Source organism: Hyla sarda, chromosome 3, assembly GCF_029499605.1.
Source record: "Hyla sarda isolate aHylSar1 chromosome 3, aHylSar1.hap1, whole genome shotgun sequence".
Taxonomy (NCBI): Eukaryota; Metazoa; Chordata; class Amphibia; order Anura; family Hylidae; genus Hyla; species Hyla sarda.
In genome coordinates this window covers 302888469-302909870 of record NC_079191.1, presented here as the reverse complement: position 1 = coordinate 302909870, position 21402 = coordinate 302888469, and the positions used below count along the sequence as shown (strand labels likewise).

At 43.1% G+C, this 21402-nt stretch overlaps 1 protein-coding gene across 2 annotated transcripts in view; it reads right to left on the bottom strand.

The window, feature by feature from the left end:
- COG2 (component of oligomeric golgi complex 2) overlaps nt 1–21402 on the bottom strand; it is a 273237-nt gene that overhangs the window by 140144 nt on the left and 111691 nt on the right. For both annotated transcript variants that reach the window (XM_056566965.1, XM_056566966.1), the window contains one exon: nt 10277–10401. In XM_056566965.1, coding sequence (XP_056422940.1) covers nt 10277–10401 — 125 coding nt within the window. The remainder of the gene's footprint in view (nt 1–10276; nt 10402–21402) is intronic.

Below are 21402 nucleotides of genomic sequence, written 5' to 3'. Positions count from 1 at the left end.
TTAAACTTACCCCATGTGACGTCACGCTCCGCCCCTCAATGCAAGCCTACGGAAGGGGGCGAGATAGCTGTCACGCCGTCGGCCCTGTGGTCGCCGGTAATCAGACCCGGAGCGAACACGCTCCGGGGACTGATTACAAAGGGGTGCCGCGTGCAAGATCAGGCAGGAGGTGAGCCAGGGCACCGAACAGGAAATTGCAGGGGGTTTTATGCGGTCAAATCACCCGCAATCAGAAATGTACCCCCTTATCTGTCACATTCATTCAACCTCCCCCACAGGCAAGCAAGGGTCAGTGTCCCCATGCCAAGCAAACCCCCCCTTTTTTTTCAATCTTGTGTTTTTTCTGTGTGCCATGTTTGGGAGTTGTAGCCAGGGTTCCACTGTGCCCATGGGCCACAAAGCCCCTCTCCACTATGTTATGCCACTATGACACACAGGGCTCACCTGTTGACGGCAATTCTGTGTGTATTGTCCACACATTTGTTGCTAATTAGAGCCATCACTACAAGCTCTCTGTCTTTAGGGATTGTGAAGGTCACTGCAAGGACACAGAAAATGCACAGTGCTACTGTTGACAGGAGAGCCCTGTGTATCAAAGTGGCATGACAGAGTGGAGAGAGGCGTTGCAGCTCAGAAGCTCAGAGTCCTGGCCACGCCTACCAGACACCATATTACACAGAATATTACTTTTTGTCATAGGTACACTATTTGCTAGGCTATAGGGTATTTGTGTTGAATGCATGTGACTTATGCATAAAAGAACAAAAACAAAAGAAAAATACCCTAGAAACGGAAAATAAAAAAAAACTAACTAAATAGCCCAGTATTTATTAAAACAATTGCAAATGTATAAAAAAAAAAAAAAAAAAAAAAAAAAAAAAAAGGACACTAACAAATAGAAAAACATTAGTCCAGAAAAATGTTTAACAGTGTGGCAACAGTGCTGCCAGCAAACAGACCACTGATGAATAGTACAAATACATCAGTCAGCGATGCTCAGAAGTATGCTAATAAGTATATGCAAACGCTAGTCCCCAAAAAAAAAAAAAAAAGGTGTTCACGTTTAGCAACATGACAACTGTTATTTTCTGTACGTTTAATTAATGTTATAGGCACATCGGAATACGTTGCAATCCGAGTCAACCAACAAATCCCGATGTGTCTATAACCCTAATTTAACGTACAGACTTCTCCCCTCCCCAGGCCCGCCAACGCTGACGACTCATAAGGTGTAGTGCGACTAGGGGTCTGTGCTGCAAGCTGCCAAGGGTAAGTGCGTGAGTGCTGAGGGACCAGCAACAGGACAGGTGAGATCGCATCACTCTACAGTGGTCTGCTTGCTGGCAGCACTGTTGTCACATTGTTGAACGTTAACACCTTTTTTTGGACTAGCGTTTGCATATCTCCATTAGCATACTTCTGAGCATCGCTGACAGGTGTATTTGTACTATTCAACAGTGGTCTGCTTATTGGACTAACATTTGTCTATTTGCTGGTACGCTACTGAGCACCACTGACTTTATAAGTTCCATACCCTCGTTGCGCTACAGAGAGACATTACTATCGGACATTAATTATTCCCGACCCCAATATAGCAATCACAATATATCCCTGGATCAATGTTCTATCCACACTTGACCCCGCGTTATATCGTGGGAGCTGGCACAGGACGTAAAAATACGTCCCGCATCGTTAAGGATTTAAGATACTCCAGAATAGCATCTCTCAGAAAACCCTAAAGAACCTTACGTTTCTTTTTGTTATGTTTTGTTTAGTTCATTTTTTAGGTTTGGCTGTTTTCTCGGATTCGATATTTCGTATGATTCGTTATTTGGTAATAAATCAGCACTAACTTTTCGGATAGATTTTGTATTTCAACTTTTGTTTTTTGCTATTTTCTCATTTAGCTTTGTTTTGTTACTTATTTTTATTCTTTTTCCTTTTTGGCCATATGCTGGGGTACCACGAAAAAAAAAAAAAGATGCTGTAGCGAAGCTAGAAATTGTAGTTAACAAGTTTTATTGGTTTTATAGACAAAATTATTTTTAAGCAGGGGACCATTAGCAGGAGCAGGTGTAAGGAAAAGAGAGCTGCAGAGATCGAAACATTGGAAGACAGGTAAGATAATGTATAAATGATATGTGATTGATTCATACCTGATGTAATGTTGAATAAGTGAATGCTGCATGAATGATTGATGTGATTAAAGGGTAATTTATGTATAACTTGTCAAGTTGGTTACTTTTTTTTTTTATGTAGCTATTTATAGTAAAATGTAATTTTAATATATACTTATTGTTAAAACACGTATTTTTATGTAATGTATATTTTTTTGAACATGTAAAATATGTTAGATACGTGTTTTACAATTGGTTTAACCTAATGTTTCACATCCAGAGTGCCTCCAGTGGTTGCAAAACTACAACTACCAACATGCCCAGACAGCCAAAGGCTGTTGGTTGGAAAACACTGCAGTAAACTATTTCTGTTCTTTCTCTTTTAAATTTCCCTCTATGTACACTGAACTGGTTAATAGGTTAATTAAATGCATAGTTAATTGGTGTGGGAATTTTTTTTAGTGAAAAAAAAAAATGAAAAAAAAATGAAAAAAACTTTTTGGTTTTGTCAATAACATTTTCCCAAGGCAAATAATAATGCATTTCATTGCTACAATTTCGTGGACATGTGCAATTCATTTTGTTCCGAATTGGTTTTCACATCAATGAAAGATTTTTTGTACATTCGGATTGATCCGAATGTACGAAAAAAGTAACATTCGTACAAAAAACTCGTAACAAAACAAATTGCACATGTCTAGTTCCCAGGATCCCTTTTTGACCCCTTTTTATATATTGGTACCACATTAGCCAAAAGCCAGTTCTGTGGAACAATCCCTGTCATTATAGGAATCTTAAAATATAAGGAATAAGGGTCTGTCCATCACTGTACTTAATTTCTGCAAAACCCTGGGATGGATGCCATCTGGGCCTGGTGATTTGTGTGTCTTATTGTTACTAAGGTGGCACTGCACTTCTTGTTGCGTTAAACAGGTGAGATTTGCTGGAAAATGTACATTATCCCTTCTCTTGTCCTCTGACATTGGATTTTCCTGTGTACAGAAGATGGCATTTAGCAGATTGGCTTTTTCCTCATCTTCTTCCACCATTACACCAAGACTATATCCTAGGGGGGCCAACATTTTCAGTTTTAATATGAAATGAGGGAAATGGGGGGGCGTGGCCTGCTGCTGAAGGGAGAAGATGTCTGCCTGAGTCTCTCCTCAGCGACTCCCAAACCTCTTACTTCATAAAACCCCTTATCCCACCTTGTGGGGGAATGCCTAGGGAACCCTCCCTGTGCCGTATCTGGAGAAATATCCCGAGCTTCTGCACAGCGCTGAACTGCGGGCGCCATCTTACCACCAGTGCCCCGGACCTGCACGGCGCATCATAACGCAGCACAACGCTCATCAGCTCCGCTCGCCGGCCTCCTGCACCTGAATCTACAAGTAAGTGCAATGCCCGAATAACCTCCGGAGGCGATCTGCAAATAGCCAAGACAGAGATTGCCCTACTGCTTACCGTTATCTGCTGAAACAGCTCCCGGGGCACCACTACACATATGCAGCTCGCTGCGTTATGAAACTCAGCTTGCTGCTGCCACAGTAAGCTACCTGACTGCTCTCCTCATAAAGCAGCACCCATAATCAGTACCCAGCATATACCCCGGATGGCTGTTAATCATTCACGTACAGCTCTTCCTGAGGCAGGCTCTCCTAAGCTCTTCTGCGCGGCCGCCATCTTGAGCAGCTGTTGATGGTCCACGCAGTTCATCTTCACTAGTCCCTATGGTGTGCTGCCACATCCTTGAGTTACACATCTGCTGGAGAGCATTAATTGCTCTGGATTCTGCACTCCTACATAGTGCATGCCTGGATTCGTCTGAATGCCCTGTGCTCTGAACAATTATAGTGGCTGAACTTATCAGAATCTTTAAGACCTCCATTTTATTATTAACAGGCTGTCTGTAATACAATATACCTGAGGTACTTTCAGTATAATATCCTCCTCATCTGCTATATCCTATTGAACTCAGTGATAACAGGCTTTACCACTGTCTATTTGGTTTATTTGGCATACAATCACTGCCTGCTCGGATATATCCATCAGCCCTGAATAGCATAGGGGCTCTTCACATCAACTAATTGTACAACGCATCCTAGCAGCTGAGAATTGCACAACTGGCTATATTTACAGCTCCATCATGTCATCTAGACGCCGTGCTAAACATAATTCTAAACCCAAAAAACCTCAGACTTTTACTGGACATACTACTAGATTCTCCTCCTCGCTACCTCAATCACCAAACTTACAACAAGGAGATATCAATGATAAATTTCCATCCCTTACGTGCCATCAGACCTTACTGCCTTCTCCTGACAGATCATCCAGAGGCATTTTCTCACATCTGGCACCCCCTGGGGACAGTGCCCAGAAAAGGGGCTCTCCAAAACATATCCATAATGAGACACTCAGCTACCAACTCTCCTGCTTCTAGCAGTCCTCTTAAACAATGTCCAAGACTGGACATTGGGGATAAAGAAACAGCCATATCTCCATCTGGATCAACAGGTTCTTCTCCTGAGACAGACGTTATCACCTCTATACCAGTCTCCTGTTACAGAAGTAACCCTAAAAAAAATGCTTTTAATACTAAATTCCTCCATCTTTGCTAAAATGACTCAAAACTTACAACCTCGAAAAGCCCTGAAGGGGAAATTGGGTGGAGCATGCCGAATCCAAAATGGCCTTTTCTCATAAAAACCTAATTGATGCCTATTATGACCTGGAAACTGATGTGGCAAACCTCCGGGCATAGATCGCAGATTTAGAGGACCGATCCCGACGAAACAACATCAAACTACGGGGGATCCCAAACCCCCGATTGCCACAAAAGATCTACCTGATTACGTAACGGACTTCATGAGCTTTTTACTACCAAACTGCTCCTCTAATGATCACTGCCACAACAATTGGACGAAAGTGTCCCTCGAGATGTCCTTGCACGTGTGCATTTTTTCCATGTCAGAGAAGTATTGATACAAAGGGCACGTAACAGAGATGCACTTCCTGAACGATTCCAAATTGTTTCCGTATACACTGATCTTTCAGGAGTAACCCTACAACTCTGAAGAAGCCTGGCTCCCATAACTTTAGCTTTGCGCAACAGGAAGGTTTTGTACAAATGGGGTTTTCCAACTCGACTTATTATACAAAGAGGAGATGCCATTCACACCATACGCTCCATAGCTAAAAGGAACTGAGTGGCTCAAATCCTGGGGAATGTCCGTGGACTTACCTGGCTCTCCTGCTACTACATCTTCCCTGACAAGAGTGGAACACAGTGGGAAAGCATTGCAGGAATAATCGCTGACCTTGTCAAAAGGCTTTGGACTCCATTTCACCTAGGATCAATTGATCCTACCCCGAGTCTTGCCAGAGCTTACATCAGTTCATCGCACATTTCTGAACTTTGTTTACTTCGTATTGCTGTTTAGGAGTTAGATGTTGATGTATTTCTTCGCTTCTTTTTCCCTTATGACTTCTTTTCTTTCCCTCTTTCTCTCCAGGTGTTTACTTACTCCAGTACCCATACCCGAGAAGATGCCTGACTTGCTGTACCCGGAATATAATTCCTCGTTCAGAAACTATCGTCTTCCAAATCTAATAGGGTTCTGAAGGTAATTTCTCTTAATGCTAATTGTTTAAATGTACCACAAAAACGCTCTTACATATGGTCTGAAGCCAAAACATTGGCATGTGACATTCTGTGTGTGCAGGAAACTCACTTGCTTCAAACTGATGCAAACACAAGGACTTTCCTCACATTTACCAATCTCACCTTAATACCAAATCTAGAGGGGCGTTAGTATCTATCAAAAATTCACCTTTCACCTGACAAAAGACATACTTGACCCTCATGGCAGATATCTTGGTTTGCTCAATTAATAACACTGCATACACCATCGCGTCACTCTATGCACCCAGTGTTAAGACAACTCAGATTTATTGGAAAAACCATTCAACTTATCCATAAACATCGACAAGGACATCTCAGTCTTACTGGTGACTTTAACATCGTCCACAACAGATATCTCAGACAAAACTAAAAAACGTTCGTCCTCCCTAGCAAGTCTTCTTCACCAAGAAGACCTATATGACACATGGCGCATTCTCCACCCCAATGAGAGGGATTACACCTTTCATTCGGCAGTGACGAATGGATAATCCAGACTTGACTTAATTTTGATTGAAAGACCCTTATTGGATGTTGTCCGGTTCTCCACCATCGAACCCTTTAAATGGTCCGATCATACTACAGTAACTTTGGAGCTTGAGGAGACTCTAAGCACTCCTCGTTCCTTTCTATGGAGTTGCAACGAATTTCTCTTGAAAGATCCGAAATACAAATCTGAACTTGAATCAGATCTTAAATTATTTCACGGCTAACTCCAATGGAGAAGTCAGTGATAAGACACTATGGGATGCCCATAAGGCATATATCCGAGGTACATTCATTAAACTAGGACACACGCTTAAAAAAGGCGCGTAGTCTGAAATTTACATATTTACTTGAGAAACAACGGGTGCTGGAGGACCGAAACAAATCCATCCCCTCCACGTCAGTAGCTGGGGAACTAAAACTTATTAGGCAACAGATCCATGAACACTTTTTTGATGACCATGCCAGACGCTTGCTTAAATTGAAATCCCAATTTTATGCCTTCAACAAAGCTGGAAAGCTCCTTGCCTCTCGCCTTAAAGCAAAACATACAAAATCTAAAATCCTTTACCTGTGGCACCCTTCCATGACCCATAAGATATATCATCCCAAAGAAATAGCTGATTGCTTTATGACATACTATAGCTCCTTATATAATCTTTCAGAGGACTCCTCTACTTTTCATCCATCAAATAGTGACATTGTTTCATACTGTGAACATATGTCTCTTCCCAAATTAAATTTACCTCAGTTGGCCCCCCTTAATAAATCCTTCACGATATCTGAAGTTGCCTCGGCTATCAAAAGTCTACCTGTTGGTAAAGCCCTTGGGCCTGATGGTCTAACCACTGGATATTTGCGTACATTTTCCTCCATTTTATCCCCACATCTAGGAAACTTCTTTGAGGAGGCAATACGGCTTGGCTCATTTCCTAGAGAAAACCAGGATGCCCTCATTGTTACCCTTCCAAAACCAGGGAAAGCCCCTGATAGACCCAGTAATTTAAGGCTTATATCTCTTAGAACTTAGACCTTAAGAGTTGTGCTAAACTTTTAGCCAATAGGATAGCACCCTTGATGACTTGCCTTGTGGCTCCTGATCAAGTAGGCTTCATTCGCAACAGTCAAGCTTATGAAAATACAAGGACGGTGATAAATCTACTCCATTATGTGTCGAAGGAGTCAAAGAAAATCCCATCAGCATTTTTGTCACTCGGCGCTGAGAAGGCGTTCAACCGCATACATTGGTCCTTCGCCTTCTCAGTGCTACGCAAGATGGGATTTGATGGTAATATCTTGAGGGCAATCGAGGCTCTATAGTCCGCTCCAGGGTTTTCGCTAATGGTACATTATCCTCCAGACTCTATATATCCAATGACACACGCCAGGGCTGCTCACTTTCCCCTCTTATTTTTGTGCTTTGCATAGAATCTTTGGCTGAGTCCCTGCAGTCTCAAACTGATGTAGAAGGGGTGCAGATGGGACAGTGAAATCCTCCGATTTCTCTATATGCGAGCACACTACCAGGCAGACAAAAAGTTATTTTTAATATAATAAAAAGAAAAATTAAAAGCAGGGAGGGGGTTAGGGATAGATTGGCGATAGGCAGGGACAGAAAAAAAAATATAGGATGGTGGAAGCCACCCTTTAAACACCTCTAAGTCCCAAATATTGCCCATATATCTAAAACCCCAGCTAGTTGATACTCTTAAGACCCCTTGGATAGGCAAACAGAATAGGTCATGCACTTGGGGATTAAGGTTCATTTTTCCTACTCTAAATTGTGTGCTGTAGTACAGGGGCTGAGTGATCGATCGCACTGGGTCTCACTTCTGAGACCCAATGTGATCAAAAGTTATTAACCAGGGGAGCAGGCGGCATGCTCCGCAACCCTGCGATGTAGATCATGTGCGTGTTTTACTTCCATTTTTAAATATCCCGCTGGGGGCCCTGAATGGCCGAGGGGCCATTCAGAGCTCTCAGCTGTGTTTTTAAAGTAATTAGCAAGGATTGTAATGTTGCACTACAATGGCAGCCGAGAAAGCATTGCGCCGAGTTCCCGGGCTGCCCTTATGCGCTGCAGGAGGGCAAGATCTATAGGTAGCGCAGCTGTGGGCAAAATACATAGCTAGCGCAGTGGGGGGCAAAACATATAGTGCTATATGTATAATGCCCCCCCCCCCCCCTTTGCTGCGCTAGCTATGTATAATGTCCCCCGCTGCACTAGCTATGTATAATGCCCCTGCTGCGCTAGCTATGTTGTATAATGCCCCCCCCCCCGCTGTGCTAACTATGTATAATGCTCCCCGCTGCGCTAGCTATGTTGTATAATGCCCCCTGCTGCGCTTACATATGTCTCCCCCCCCCCAGCGAGCGCATACATAAATCCCTTGCAGCGCTATCTGCAGCACATCTGCTGGCCGGGAAAGGCAGTGCAATGCCGCCCGCTTCCCGGCCAGCAGATGCGCTGCTGATAGTATATTATTCACAGATAGTGCTGTGAGGGACATATGTGTATAGAAGCGCTGCAGGGGGACAGATATATAGTGGGGGTGGGGTCATTTTACATATAGCGCTATATGTCTGGCCATCAGGGCTGCCGGGGAATGCAGCGCAGTGTAGTGCAACATTACAATCCTCGTAATAATGACCTTAAAAACCCTGCAGGGAGCCCTGAATGGCCCCTCGGTGCTGGCCATTCAGGGCTCTCCGCGGGGTATTTGAAAATGAAAGTAAAGCACACATGTGGACCATGCCGCCCACTCCCCTGCTTAATAACTTTTGATCGCATGGGGTCTCAGACGTTCCATGATGGGGGTAGTAGTACAAGCATTAATCTAGCCTCCCCAGACTCCCGCAACCTGGAAACTACTACTCCCATCAAGGAAACAAGTATGTTCCATGATGGGAGTAGTAGTAATCCCACAGCACAGCAAGTGTTTTATATGCTAAAATTGATATCCTCACCATTCCCATTGCCCCCAGGGATGGTGGAGATGTCAAGTTATGAAGTCCCCCCCCCAGCCAGCTCCTGTCCCCTCGGCTTGATTGATGACTCGAGTCACCACTCTGCTCCATCTGCTTAGGGAGCAGAGCGATGATGCAAGCCGTCAATCAAGCAGAGGGGAAAGGGCCAAAGCCGGAGCAACGGTGAGCAACGGTTGCTGGTAAGTAGAAGACCCCGCACAGGGGACTAGTTGCGGGGCAGCCAGAAGGGACCATATAACTCAATTTCTTCACCATCCCTTGGGGCAAAAATGTCCCCCGGGGATGTCATTGTCAAGAGTTATATATGCTAAAATCTGCTGATTTGTTCCCTTTAACAGAATCCACAAATTTGAGATCACACTATACACTATGGCTTAACATATCAAACATTGCCTCTTCTATTTTTGATTTGTAAACTGGCCTGGTGAAAATACCTCTGTGCTTCAAAAACCTGCAGTTATAGCCCATAAAGGTATTGCTGCTAATTACTTTGTTCTTTAAAAAAAAAAAAATGCAGCCTCAAAGCCAGCACAGAATATGCACTGATTTTTATAACTGATTTTAAATTTAGACACACTACATTGTCAGTGCTACTTTTTAGACAAAATCTATGCTAAAATGTGGGTTAAAACTCTAAAAAAAAAGGACACATTCTTTAATTTAGGTGCAAACAAAAAGCATTGCAGTTTTAAAAATAGATAGCACATTTTTCAACGTCATATATAAAGTAAAAGCAAATTCCCATAGGTAAATAGATAAGAATTAAGGGGGAATTTCTATCTTCAAAAGAAATTCTATATCCACAGGAAAGGGGGATAACAAACAGATTGGTACTGAATGCTGAGCTTTGCAATGATCTTAAATTTCAACAGAGAATGAAAGAAGTTCTGGTGGTGCATTTGGAAGGGGGAACATTTTCCTTTGTTCTCGTGATCAGTGGGGATCCCAGCAGTCAGATCCTAACAGATCAACTAGTTATTACCAGTTATCATGATTATACATTTACCTTGATATTGCTCCTCCTGTTACCTCTCTTAGAAGTCGACAATGGTGGGGAACAAACTCCAAAAGCTTGTTATACATAACCTGAAGTCCAGTTGGATGGGACTGGATATATTTCTCTACTATAACCTGCCAAAATAGATAGATATTATAGCTGTAAAAATAATAAGCAGGAAAATAAAATAAAAAATACACATCCCTGCCAATGTAAATGTATCTAAGGATACACCATGATTTACTTTTCATCCCAGCAAGGTAAACATGCTAAGCGGCTAGGCTTCCATCATAAAAAGACGTCAACATGGCCAAAACACCCTTAATGACTTCAATAAAAATACATATGGACAGTTACTAAGGGTTAAATACACTTGCAACTGATGAAAAACATTAGAAATATAAATCCTCAGTTTGCATAGGTCTTATTCCAGACACCTAGAAGAATGGACTGTCCACTTTTTATTGCTTTCACTAATTATCCATGTATTTGAGAAAACATACATACAGTGTCCTACATGTATAAGTAGTAGATAATATCAAGTTGTAGAAAACGGGACTCACCATCCATGTGCGGATAAAATCATCTTTAAAGATCAAGGTTTTATCTGCACATGGATGGTGAGTGCCGTTTCCTACCTCTTGCTATTATATACTACTTATGTATGGACTAGTGGGTCTTTTCCAGACTAGACCACATACTGCCTCTAAACAGAGCACCACCTCCAGCACCTTGCAGCAGCTCCACATTTACACTCCAAGCATACAAGGATTCAGTAGTAGCCGGTTTTTTTCTACATTTTGGTCATACATGTATAAAGCTGGAGTTCTGTGGGCTAAGATGCTGGGCCCACACAATCTGCATTGGGAGCTATCAGATACAGGTGAGCCTTGATCAGAGCTTAAGCCTCTAGATGCTGCAGACAATATAGAATTGGTATAATCGCATTGGTAACAACCCATCTTATAAAACTACCATTTAATTATCTTCTGGGGCTCAGGCTTATGGCTGGTTCAGAGCTGCATACCATCTCGGTCAGATCACGCACTGGTGTCGCTTGATAGTAAACCATGCACCACTCGTCGTAGACATTGTCACTCAAGGCTGAATGATTCCTTGTTAAAACAACCCGAGCACCGTCAGTCCCTGGAAAAGTGTTTCCGGGAATACTTTGAATTAAATAAAGGCAGTGTCTCTTCTTCTCCGACCCTCTGGGAGGCTCACAAGCCAGTCCTGAGAGGCCACTGTATCTCCCTATCTGAAACGGTCTGCCTCCCATCGTATCTGCCAATTGATGGCTGAGGTCCGCAACCTGGAGGGGGAAGATGCTTTACCGCCCTTCCATATCCACCCTACGCCACTCAGTACATACACATGCTCGGCTGAAGGATGTTGAAATTACTAAATGGAATACCTCTTTACGTTCACTAAACGTAAGTTTTATGGGCAGGCTAATAACCCACATACCCTTTTAGCCTACCAACTGAAATCTCCCCTCTTACCCCGGAAACTTCTCTCTCCTTAAAGGCCCTATCTCCCAGGAAGAGCTGCTGGAAACCATCTCATGCCATCCCCAAAGTATAGTCCCCAGGGGCTGATAGCCTTCCTTACCAGTTTTAAAACATCTTTCTTGATATTGTTTGCCCACATCTGTTCACTCTTTTTAATTCTTTCCTCACAGAAGCCACTGTCCCTCCTCAATGCTGGAATCTTACCAAAGACACCTTGTGCTACTGCCCGATTTCTTTATTAAACAATGATATGAAGCTTTTTACAAAGATTCTGGCAGACAGGCTGGGTCAGCTGCTCCCAGATCTCAATTGATCGCGGTCACTATTACCCTAAATTTCCCATCCAATATAAAATATAACTTTTATTGAGCCATGATTAAAATCCAATTCACAAGTGCTCAAGTAATAGTGATTGCATGCAACTGCATGCTAGTGACCTATGTAAGAGAACTGTGGCTGCAGTCCACAATTCTCAAGTAAATTAAAGTTAAAATCAATCACACATTGCCTGCCCACCCAACGTTTCACCACAAGCTGTGGCTTTCTCAAGGGCTTAGAGGCCTTAGAGGCCTTTAATTCACATGAGAATTGTGGACTGCAGCCACAGTTCTCTTACATAGGTCACTAGTAGAGATGAGCGAACGTACAGTAAATTCGATTCGTCACGAACTTCTCGGCTCGGCAGTTGATGACTTACCCTGCGTAAATTAGTTCAGCCTTCAGGTGCTCCGGTGGGCTGGAAAAGGTGGATACATTCCTAGAAAAGAGTCTCCTAGGACTGTATCCACCTTTTCCAGCCCACCGGAGCACCTGAAAGCTGAACTAATTTATGCAGGAAAAGTCATCAACTGCCGAGAAGTTAGTGACGAATCGAATTTACTGTAAATTCGCTCATCTCTAGTCACTAGCAAGCAGTTGCATGCAAACACTATTACTTGAGCACTTGTGAATTGGATTTTAATCATGGCTCAATAAAAGTTATATTTTATATTGGATGGGAAATTTAGGGTAATAGTGATCGCTTAGCGATCAATTGTAAATAATAGTTGGAATTCTACCCTCCATCCATAGGTCCTTTTGGTTGTTAGCTGCTCCCAGATCTCATCCACAAAAGTCTTAGGGGCCTCTTCTGACTCTTAATGCAGAGAAGGCGCTTGATCTGGCCCTTTTTTTTTTGCTGCCATTGAGGCCTACGGTTTCTCTGGTCCATTTTTGAATGCTATTAGTGCCTTGTATTCGACCCCATGGGCTATGGTGCTTTTTGCTTTTGCCTGGCGAGATAACTCCTTGAGGTAATTATAGACCTGCTTAATGTGCATTGTGGGAAAATTGTTTTAAGGACTCATAAGGGCCTACATACAGGAATACTTGGGGATAATAGTATTATAAGTGATATCCAGCATGGGTTTACTAAGGATAGAAGTTGTCAAACCAATCTAATTTGCTTTTATAAAGATGTGAATAGAAGCCTTGAGGACTGGCTGAGGAAATAGTGTTTTTAAATTTTGCAAAAGCATTTGATACAGTCCCTCCTAGATGTCCGATAGGTAAGTTAAGGTCTTTGGGTTTGGAAACTTTTGTTTGTAACTGGATTGAAAACTGGCTTAAGGATCGTACCCAGATAGTGGTGGTCAATGATTCCTACTCTGATTAGTCTCCGGTTATTAGTGGTGTACCCCAAGGTTCAGTAATGGTGAACCCCAAGGTTCAGTACGCTCTTGTGAAGGCCTGGCACATGCGGACATCTATGTGTACTACCTAGCAGCCCACTTACGACATCTCTCTGCGTGGACATCTCTGTGGGCCTATACCAAAAGAAACAAGATCTAGAAGCTGAGAATAGCCCCTGCACACCTGTGTGCTACGCGTGCTTCGCCCACTGTGACCAACCTCACTGTGCAAATATGGAACAAAGCCCTTTCACGTTTCCCCCTGCACATTCCTGCTCCAGCCTAGACCAGTGTAGCCCTGTCTCTAGCCATGCTGTCACTAGAGTCTGAGCTGGAGCCAGGAACGAGGTGGTAAGTGTGGTTCTGTTTTTAGCATGCCTTTTTGTTTAAAAAAGGGCATACTTAAATGAAAACAGACTCTTTCTGGCCGGGATTCCCAAACAGAGAGCTATTGCACAGCTACAGCTTCCAGCAAAGGCTGTCTAGAAATGTGGGGCTGTAGTTTAGCAACAGCTAGGGGCTCCGTTTGGCAACACAACGCTTTATGGGCACTTTAAATGTACTAACCCATTTTTTGTGGTTTTCTTTTCTTATCATTTCAGATAGGTGTCTGCTGAGGACTACATCAGATTCTGTGGCCTATGTTCATGGCCAAGGAGTTAACCAGCGCTGCTCAGCAGAACTAGTTAGGTCTATCTTAGCAGGGCTTGCAAAGAGCAATCAGTCCAGCAAAGGGCTCACAGTAAACCAGTGATCTATAAAGATGGCTGGTTTACTGTATATTCATGCAGGGAAGGAGATATACAGTGTATATCTTGTGCCCAGCATGAGCTTTACCAGCAGCTTTATAGCTGCAGGCACCGATCAGCCCCACTTAGTATAGTATGTGATGTTGAAAAAAGACAAGCTAAACCTATATCCCATATTGAGTCCCTACTGTGCTGATCTAGAAGGCGGCAGAAAAAAGCCTCTAGACATAGAGGATGTTATACATACAGTCCTGGGTACAAATAGGTCATAAATTATTTGGTCACCTCAAAGCAGTCTTTTTTCAAAACAAAATAATCCTAATTCTGATAATCTTTCTCAGTATTGTAGACATCCCTTTTCCCTTATTAATCTGGTTGCACGTCTTTGAACCCTCTCAAGCACCACTATATCTTTCCAGTACACTGGTATCCCGGATTGTAAACAAGATTCCATGTTTCGTCAGACTAGTAATTTGACAGAGGTAGAATTATTTCCTTGATGTGAGGCATCTAAGCCCCTTTTGATGCACCCTATGATTTTATTTTCCTAGTCAGTAGTCCCCAATGTTTTCCCAATACATATTCTCATCCTGGCTCAGCTCCCACTGAGGAGTCTGGGCCCAGCCTTCTCCCTGCTGCCCGTCTCCATACATGACACTGCGCTCAGCCTACCACCAGCCAAGGCAGGACATCGCTGCAGCCAGCGATACGCTGACCAGAGTGTGATGATCCGTGCACATGGAAAAAGGAAGAAGACCAGACTAAAGGACCGACAGCTGTAGCGGCACAACGGGGAAGGTGAGTTAAGGACCTTAAGGGCCCAGGGCGTATCCATACGCCCGTGGGAATTTCGGTAACCGCCGCGTGGTGACCGGACCGTTGGCAATGCTGATATCGACCAGCAGGCACCCTGCGCAAATGCCCAGGGGGGGGGGGGGGGTTCCCCCCATGTCGGCGAACGACGCAAATCGCAGGTGAATTCACGCCTGCGATTTTTGCAGATTCCAGGTCATACGGGTCTATGGTGACCCGGAATATAAAGGGGATCGCGGTTGTCTAAGACACCCACAATTCCCCTGAAGGGATAGGAGTCAGGTGGCAGGGGTGTCACCCCTCCTATCCCTGCTATTGGTCGCCAGAAGCAACGACCAATAGCAGATCGGGGGCGCGGGTTAACTTTCGGTTTCCCCGTTCTGCCCACCTGTAATAGGCCGGGCAGTATGGGGAAATCGAAAAGGACCGACGGCAGAAGACCCACTTACCCATCTGGAGGCAGCGGTGATCAGCGGGCAGCGATGTCGTGCGACTGGCTCGCTGGATCGTATGGAAGCCGGTGAGTTACCTAGCAACATCTGGAGGGCTACAGTCTGAGACCACTATACAGTGGTCTCTAACTGTAGCCCTCCAGATGTTGCAAAACTACAACTCCCAGCATGCCCAGACAGCTGTTTGTTGTCTGGGAATGCTGGGATTTGTAGTTTTGCAACATCTGGAGGGCCACGGTTTGGAGACCACTGTGCAGTGGTCCCTAAACTGTAGCCCCCCAGATGTTGCAAAACTGCAAATCCCAGCATGCCCAAACAGCCCCCCCCCCCCCATGTGAACGTACAGGGTACATTCACATGGCGGGTTTACTCCTAGCGGGATACTCACCGTAACACGCCAGTGCGAATGTACCCTAAAAACACTACACGAACACATAATAAAGGGTAAAACACAACATATACACCCCCTTACACTGTCCCCCCCCCCCCCCCAATAAAAAACATATTGTACGGCAGTGTTTCCAAAACGGAGCCACCAGCTGTTGAAAAACAACTCCCAGCATTTCTGGACAGCCACTGACTGTCCAGGCATGATGGAAGTTTAGCAACAGCTGGAGGCACCCAGTTTGGGAATCACTGGCATAAAATAGCCGTATGTCCACCCCTATGCAATCCCTAATGTAGTCCTCAAATGCGCATGGCGCTCTCTCACTTCGGAGCCCTGTCGTATTTCAAGGAAACAGTTTAGGGCCACATATGGGGTATTTCCGTACTCGGGAGAAATTGCACTACAAACTTTGGGGGGATTTTTCTCAATTTACCTCTTATGAAAAGGAAAAGTTGGGTGCTACACCGGCCTGTTAGCGTAAAAAATGTATAACATTTTACACCAACATGCTGGTTTTGCCCCATACTTTTTATTTTCACAAGAGGTAAAAGGAAAAAAATAAGACCCCCAAAATTTGTAACGCAATTTCTCCTGAGTACGGAAATACCCCATATGTGGCCGTAAAATGCTCTGTGGGTGCATAACAAGGCTCAGGAGTGAGAGCGCACTATGTACATTTGAGGTCTAAATTGCTGATTTGCACAGGGTTCTGACATTAACGCAAATACCCACATGTGACCTCATTTTGGAAACTACACCCCTCTCGGAATGTAACAATAGGTATAGTGAGCCTTAACACCCCACAGGTGTTTGACGAATTTTCATTAAAGTTGGATGGGAAAATGAAAAAAAATAATGTTTGCACTAAAAGCTGGTGTTACCCTAAATCTTTCATTTTCACAAGGGAAAATAGGAAAAAAGCCCCCCAAAATTTGTAACCCCATTTCTTCTGAGTAAGAAAATACCCCATATGTGGATGTAAAGTGCTCTGCGGGTGAACAACAATGCTCAGAAGTGGAGTGCCATTGGGATTTTGAAGAGAAAATTTGTCCGGAATTGAAGGCCACGTGTGTTTACAAAGCCCCCATAGTGCCAGAACAGTGGACTCCCCCACATGTGACCCCATTTTGGAAACTACACCCCTCATGTAATGTAATAAGGGGTACAATGAGCATTTACAACCCACAGGTGTCTGATTTTTGGAACAGTGGTCCGTGAAAATGAAAAATTTAATTTTTCATTTGCACAGCCCACTGTTCCAAAGATCTATCAAAGGACAGTGGGGTGTAAGTACTCACTGCACCCCTTATTAAATTCTGTGAGGGGTGTGGTTTCCAAAAATGGGGTCACGTGGGGGAGTCCACCGTTTTGGCACCACGGGGGGCTTTGTAAACGCACATGGTCCCTGACTTCCATTCCAATCAAATTCTCTTTCTAAAAGCTCAATGGCGTTCCTCCTCTTCTGAGCATTGTAGTGCGGCAGCAGAGCAATTGACTTCCACACATGGGGTGTTTCCATACTCAGAAGAAATGTGGTTACAAATTTTGGGGGTCATTTTCTCCTATTAACTCTTGTAAAAATGTAAAATTTTGGGAAAAAACTGCATTTTAGTGAAAAAAATATTTTTTTTTCATTTACATATCCAACAAAAAGTCGTCAAACACCTGTGAGGTGTTAAGGCTCACTGTACCCCTTGTTATGTTCCTTAAGGGGTTTAGTTTCCAAAATAGTATGCCATGTGGGCATTTTTTTGCTGTTCTGGCACCAAAGGGGCTTCCTTAATGCCACATGCCCACCAAAAACCTTTTCAGCAATTTTGCTTTCCAAAAGCCAAATGTGACTCGCCCGCAGAGCATTTTACATGGGGTATTTCCATACTCAGAAGAGATAGGGTTACAAAATTTGGGGGGCATTTTCTACCATTATCCTTTGTAAAAATGATACATTTGAGGAAAATCTGCACTTTAGTGAAAAAAAAATTTCTTCATTTACACATCCGATTTTTACGAAAAGTAGTCAATCACCTGTGGAGTGTTAAGGCTAACTGGACCCCTTGTTACGTGCCTTGAGGGGTGTAGTTTCCAAAATGGTATGCCATGTGTGGTTTTCTGCTGTTCTGCAACATAGGGGCTTCCTAAATGTGACATGCCCCCCAAAAACCATTTCAGCAAAATTCACTCTCCAAAATCCCATTGTTGCTCCTTCCCTTCTGAGCCCTCTACTGCGCCCTCCGAACACTTGACATACACATATGAGGTATCTCCTTACTCAAGAGAAATTGGGTTACAAATTTTAGGGGGCTTGTTCTCTTATTACCACTTGTAAAAATAAAAAAAACTGGGTCTACAAGAACATGCGAGTGTAAAAAATGAAGATTTTGAATTTTCTCCCTCACTTTGCTGCTATTTCTGTGAAACACCTAAAGCGTTAAAACACTTACTGAATGTCATTTTGGATACTTTGAGGGGTGCAGTTTTTATAATGGGGTCATTTGTGGGGTATTTCTAATATGAAGGCCCTTAAAATTCACTTCAAATCTGAACTGGTCCTTGAGAAATTTCCGATTTTGAAAATTTTGCGAAAAATTGGAAAATTGCTGCTGAACTTTGAAGCTCTCTGATGTCTTCCAAAAGTTAACACATGTTAACTTTATGATGCAAACATAAAGTAGACATTGTATATGTGAATCAATATATAATTTATTTGGAATATCCATTTTCCTTATAAGCAAAGAGCTTCAAAGTAAAAAAAAAATGCAAATTTTTCAATTTATTCATCAAATTTTGGAATTTTTCACCAACAAATAATGCAAGTATCGACAAAATTTCCCCACTAACATAAAGTAGAATATGTACTTAGGCTGATTAGCAGCCTGCAATTCACCACCCGGAATGTCAGTCCCTGAATTCTGAGGCTTGGTGCCATCTTGGAGCTTGCGGACGATTCTGTTGTTTTTAGGCACTGGTGCCAACCATACTCAATCTATACACTGTCCAGGAGGACAGGATGGAGGCACAAGATCCTAGCTATCCTCCCCTCCCCAATTCAAATATAATGGCCTAAGTGTAGTCAACTAATGATTGTGCAGGACATCACACTTTTGAGTTCCAGTAAATACACAGATGTGGAAACTAACTCTACTGTAGTCATTAAATGACCAGTCAATAGGGCCCATAACTGAACATTCACATATATACCATGATAACATTTTGACTGTCTCCTGACATTTACGTGTACAGTCATGGCTGTAAATGTTGGCACCCCTGAAATTTTTCTAGAAAATGAAGTATTTCTCACAAAAGGATAGCAGTAACACATGTTTATTCCCTTTGTGTGTATTGGAACTAAACAAAAAAAGGGAGGAAAAAAAACCTAATTGGACATAATGTCACACCAAACTCCAAAAATGGGCTGGACAAAATTATTGACACCTTTAACTTAATATTTGGCTGTACACCCTTTGGAAAAAATAACTGAAATCAGTCGCTTCCTATAACCATCAATAAGCTTCTTACACCTCTCAGCCAGAATGTTGGACCACCCCTCATTTGCAAACTGCTCCAGGTCTCTCTTATTGTAAGGGCGCCTTTTCCCAATAGCAATTTTTTGATCACTCCACAGGTCTTCAATAAGATATAGATGTGGCAACTTCTCCAGCGCTTTGTTGCCATCCATTTCTGGGTGATGTTAGACGTATGTTTGGGGTCATTGTTCTGCTGGAAGACCCAAGATCTCGGACGCAATCCCAGCTTTCTGACACTGTGCTGTACAGTGCGACCCAAAATCTGTTGATAATCCTCAGATTTCATGATGCTTTGCGCACATTCAAGGCACCCAGTGCCAGAGGCAGCAAAACAATTCCGAAAAATCATTGAACCTCCAACATATTTCACTGTAGGTAATGTGTTCTTTTTTTGTAGGCCTCCTTCCGTTTTCGGTAAACAGTAGAATGATGTGCTTTACAAAAAAGGCTTTGTCCACAAGATATTTTCCCAGAAGGATTTTGGCTTACTCAAGTTCATTTTGGCAAAATGTAGTCTTGCTTTTTTATGTCTGTGTCAGCAGTGGGGTCCTCCTGGGTCTCCTGCCATAGCACTTCATTTAATTTAAATGTCGAGGGATAGTTTGCACTGACACTGATGCTCCCTGAGCCTGCAGGACAGCTTGAATATCTTTGGAACTTGTTTGGGGCTGCTTATCCACCTTCCGGACTATCCTGCGTTGACACCTTTCATCAATGTCTCTCTTCCGTCCACACCCAGGAAGATTAGCTACAGTGCCATGGGTTGTAAACTTCTTGATAATGTTGCGCACTGTGGACAAAGGCAAATCTAGATCTCTGGAGATGGACTTGTAACCTTGAGAGTGTTGATATTTTTACACAATTTTAGATCTCAAGTCCTCAGACAGTTCTCTTCTCTTTCTGTTGTCCATGCTTAATGTGGCACACACAGACACACAATGCAAAGTGTGAAGTGAACTTCTCTCCTTTCTATCTGCTTTCAGGTGTGATTTTTATATTGCCCACACCTGGTACTTGCCCCAGGTGAGTTTAAAGGAGCATCACATGCGTAAAACAAGCTTATTTTTCCACAATTTTGAAAGGGTTCCAATAATTTCGTACAGCCCATTTTTTAAGTTTAGTGTGACTTAATGTCCGATTAGCTTTTTTCCTCCATTTTTTGGTTTAGTTCCAATACACACAAAGGGAATAAAAATGTGTACAGCTGTCACGCCCTCTCCCGTAGGCTTGCATTGAGGGGCGGAGCGTGACGTCAAATGGGGGCGGAGGCGTGACGTCACACGCCGCCGGCCCGGTGGTCGCCTGTAATCAGTCCCAGAGCGAACACGCTCTGGGGACTGATTACAAACGGGGTGCTGCGTGCATGATCCTGGGGGTCCCCAGCGGCGGGACTGCCGCGATCAGGCATCTTATCCCCTATCCTTTGGATAGGGGAAAAGATGTGTAAGCACCGGAGAGCCCCATTAAGACGACACTCTACTTATATAGGTTTGATTTTGTCGTAGTTCATAACTACATGTAGGAAAATGTATACGTTTAAAATGGTCATCTTCTGACCCCCTATAACTTTTATTTTTTCGCGTCCGGGCCGGTATGAGGGATCATTTTTGCACCGTGATCTGAAGTTTTTAGCAGTACTGTTTTTGTATTGATCGGACTTTTTGATCGCTTTTTATTAATTTGTTCATATATAAAAAGTGACCAAAAATACACTATTTTGGACTTTGGAATTGTTTTGCGCGTACGCCACTGACTGTGTGATTTAACGATTTTTATCATACGGACATTTCCACACGTTTATTTACACAGTTTATTTTTATGGGAAAAGGGGGTGATTCAAACTTTTATTAGGGAAGGGATTAAATGAGCTTTATTCACTTTTTTTTTTTTTTTGCAATGTTATAGCTCCCATAGGGGGCTATAACACTGCACACACTGATCTTTTACATTGATCAATGCGTTATAGTAAGGGAGAGGGCTCAGGACGTACCAGTACGTCCTTGGTCCTTAAGGGGTTAACCCCTTAAC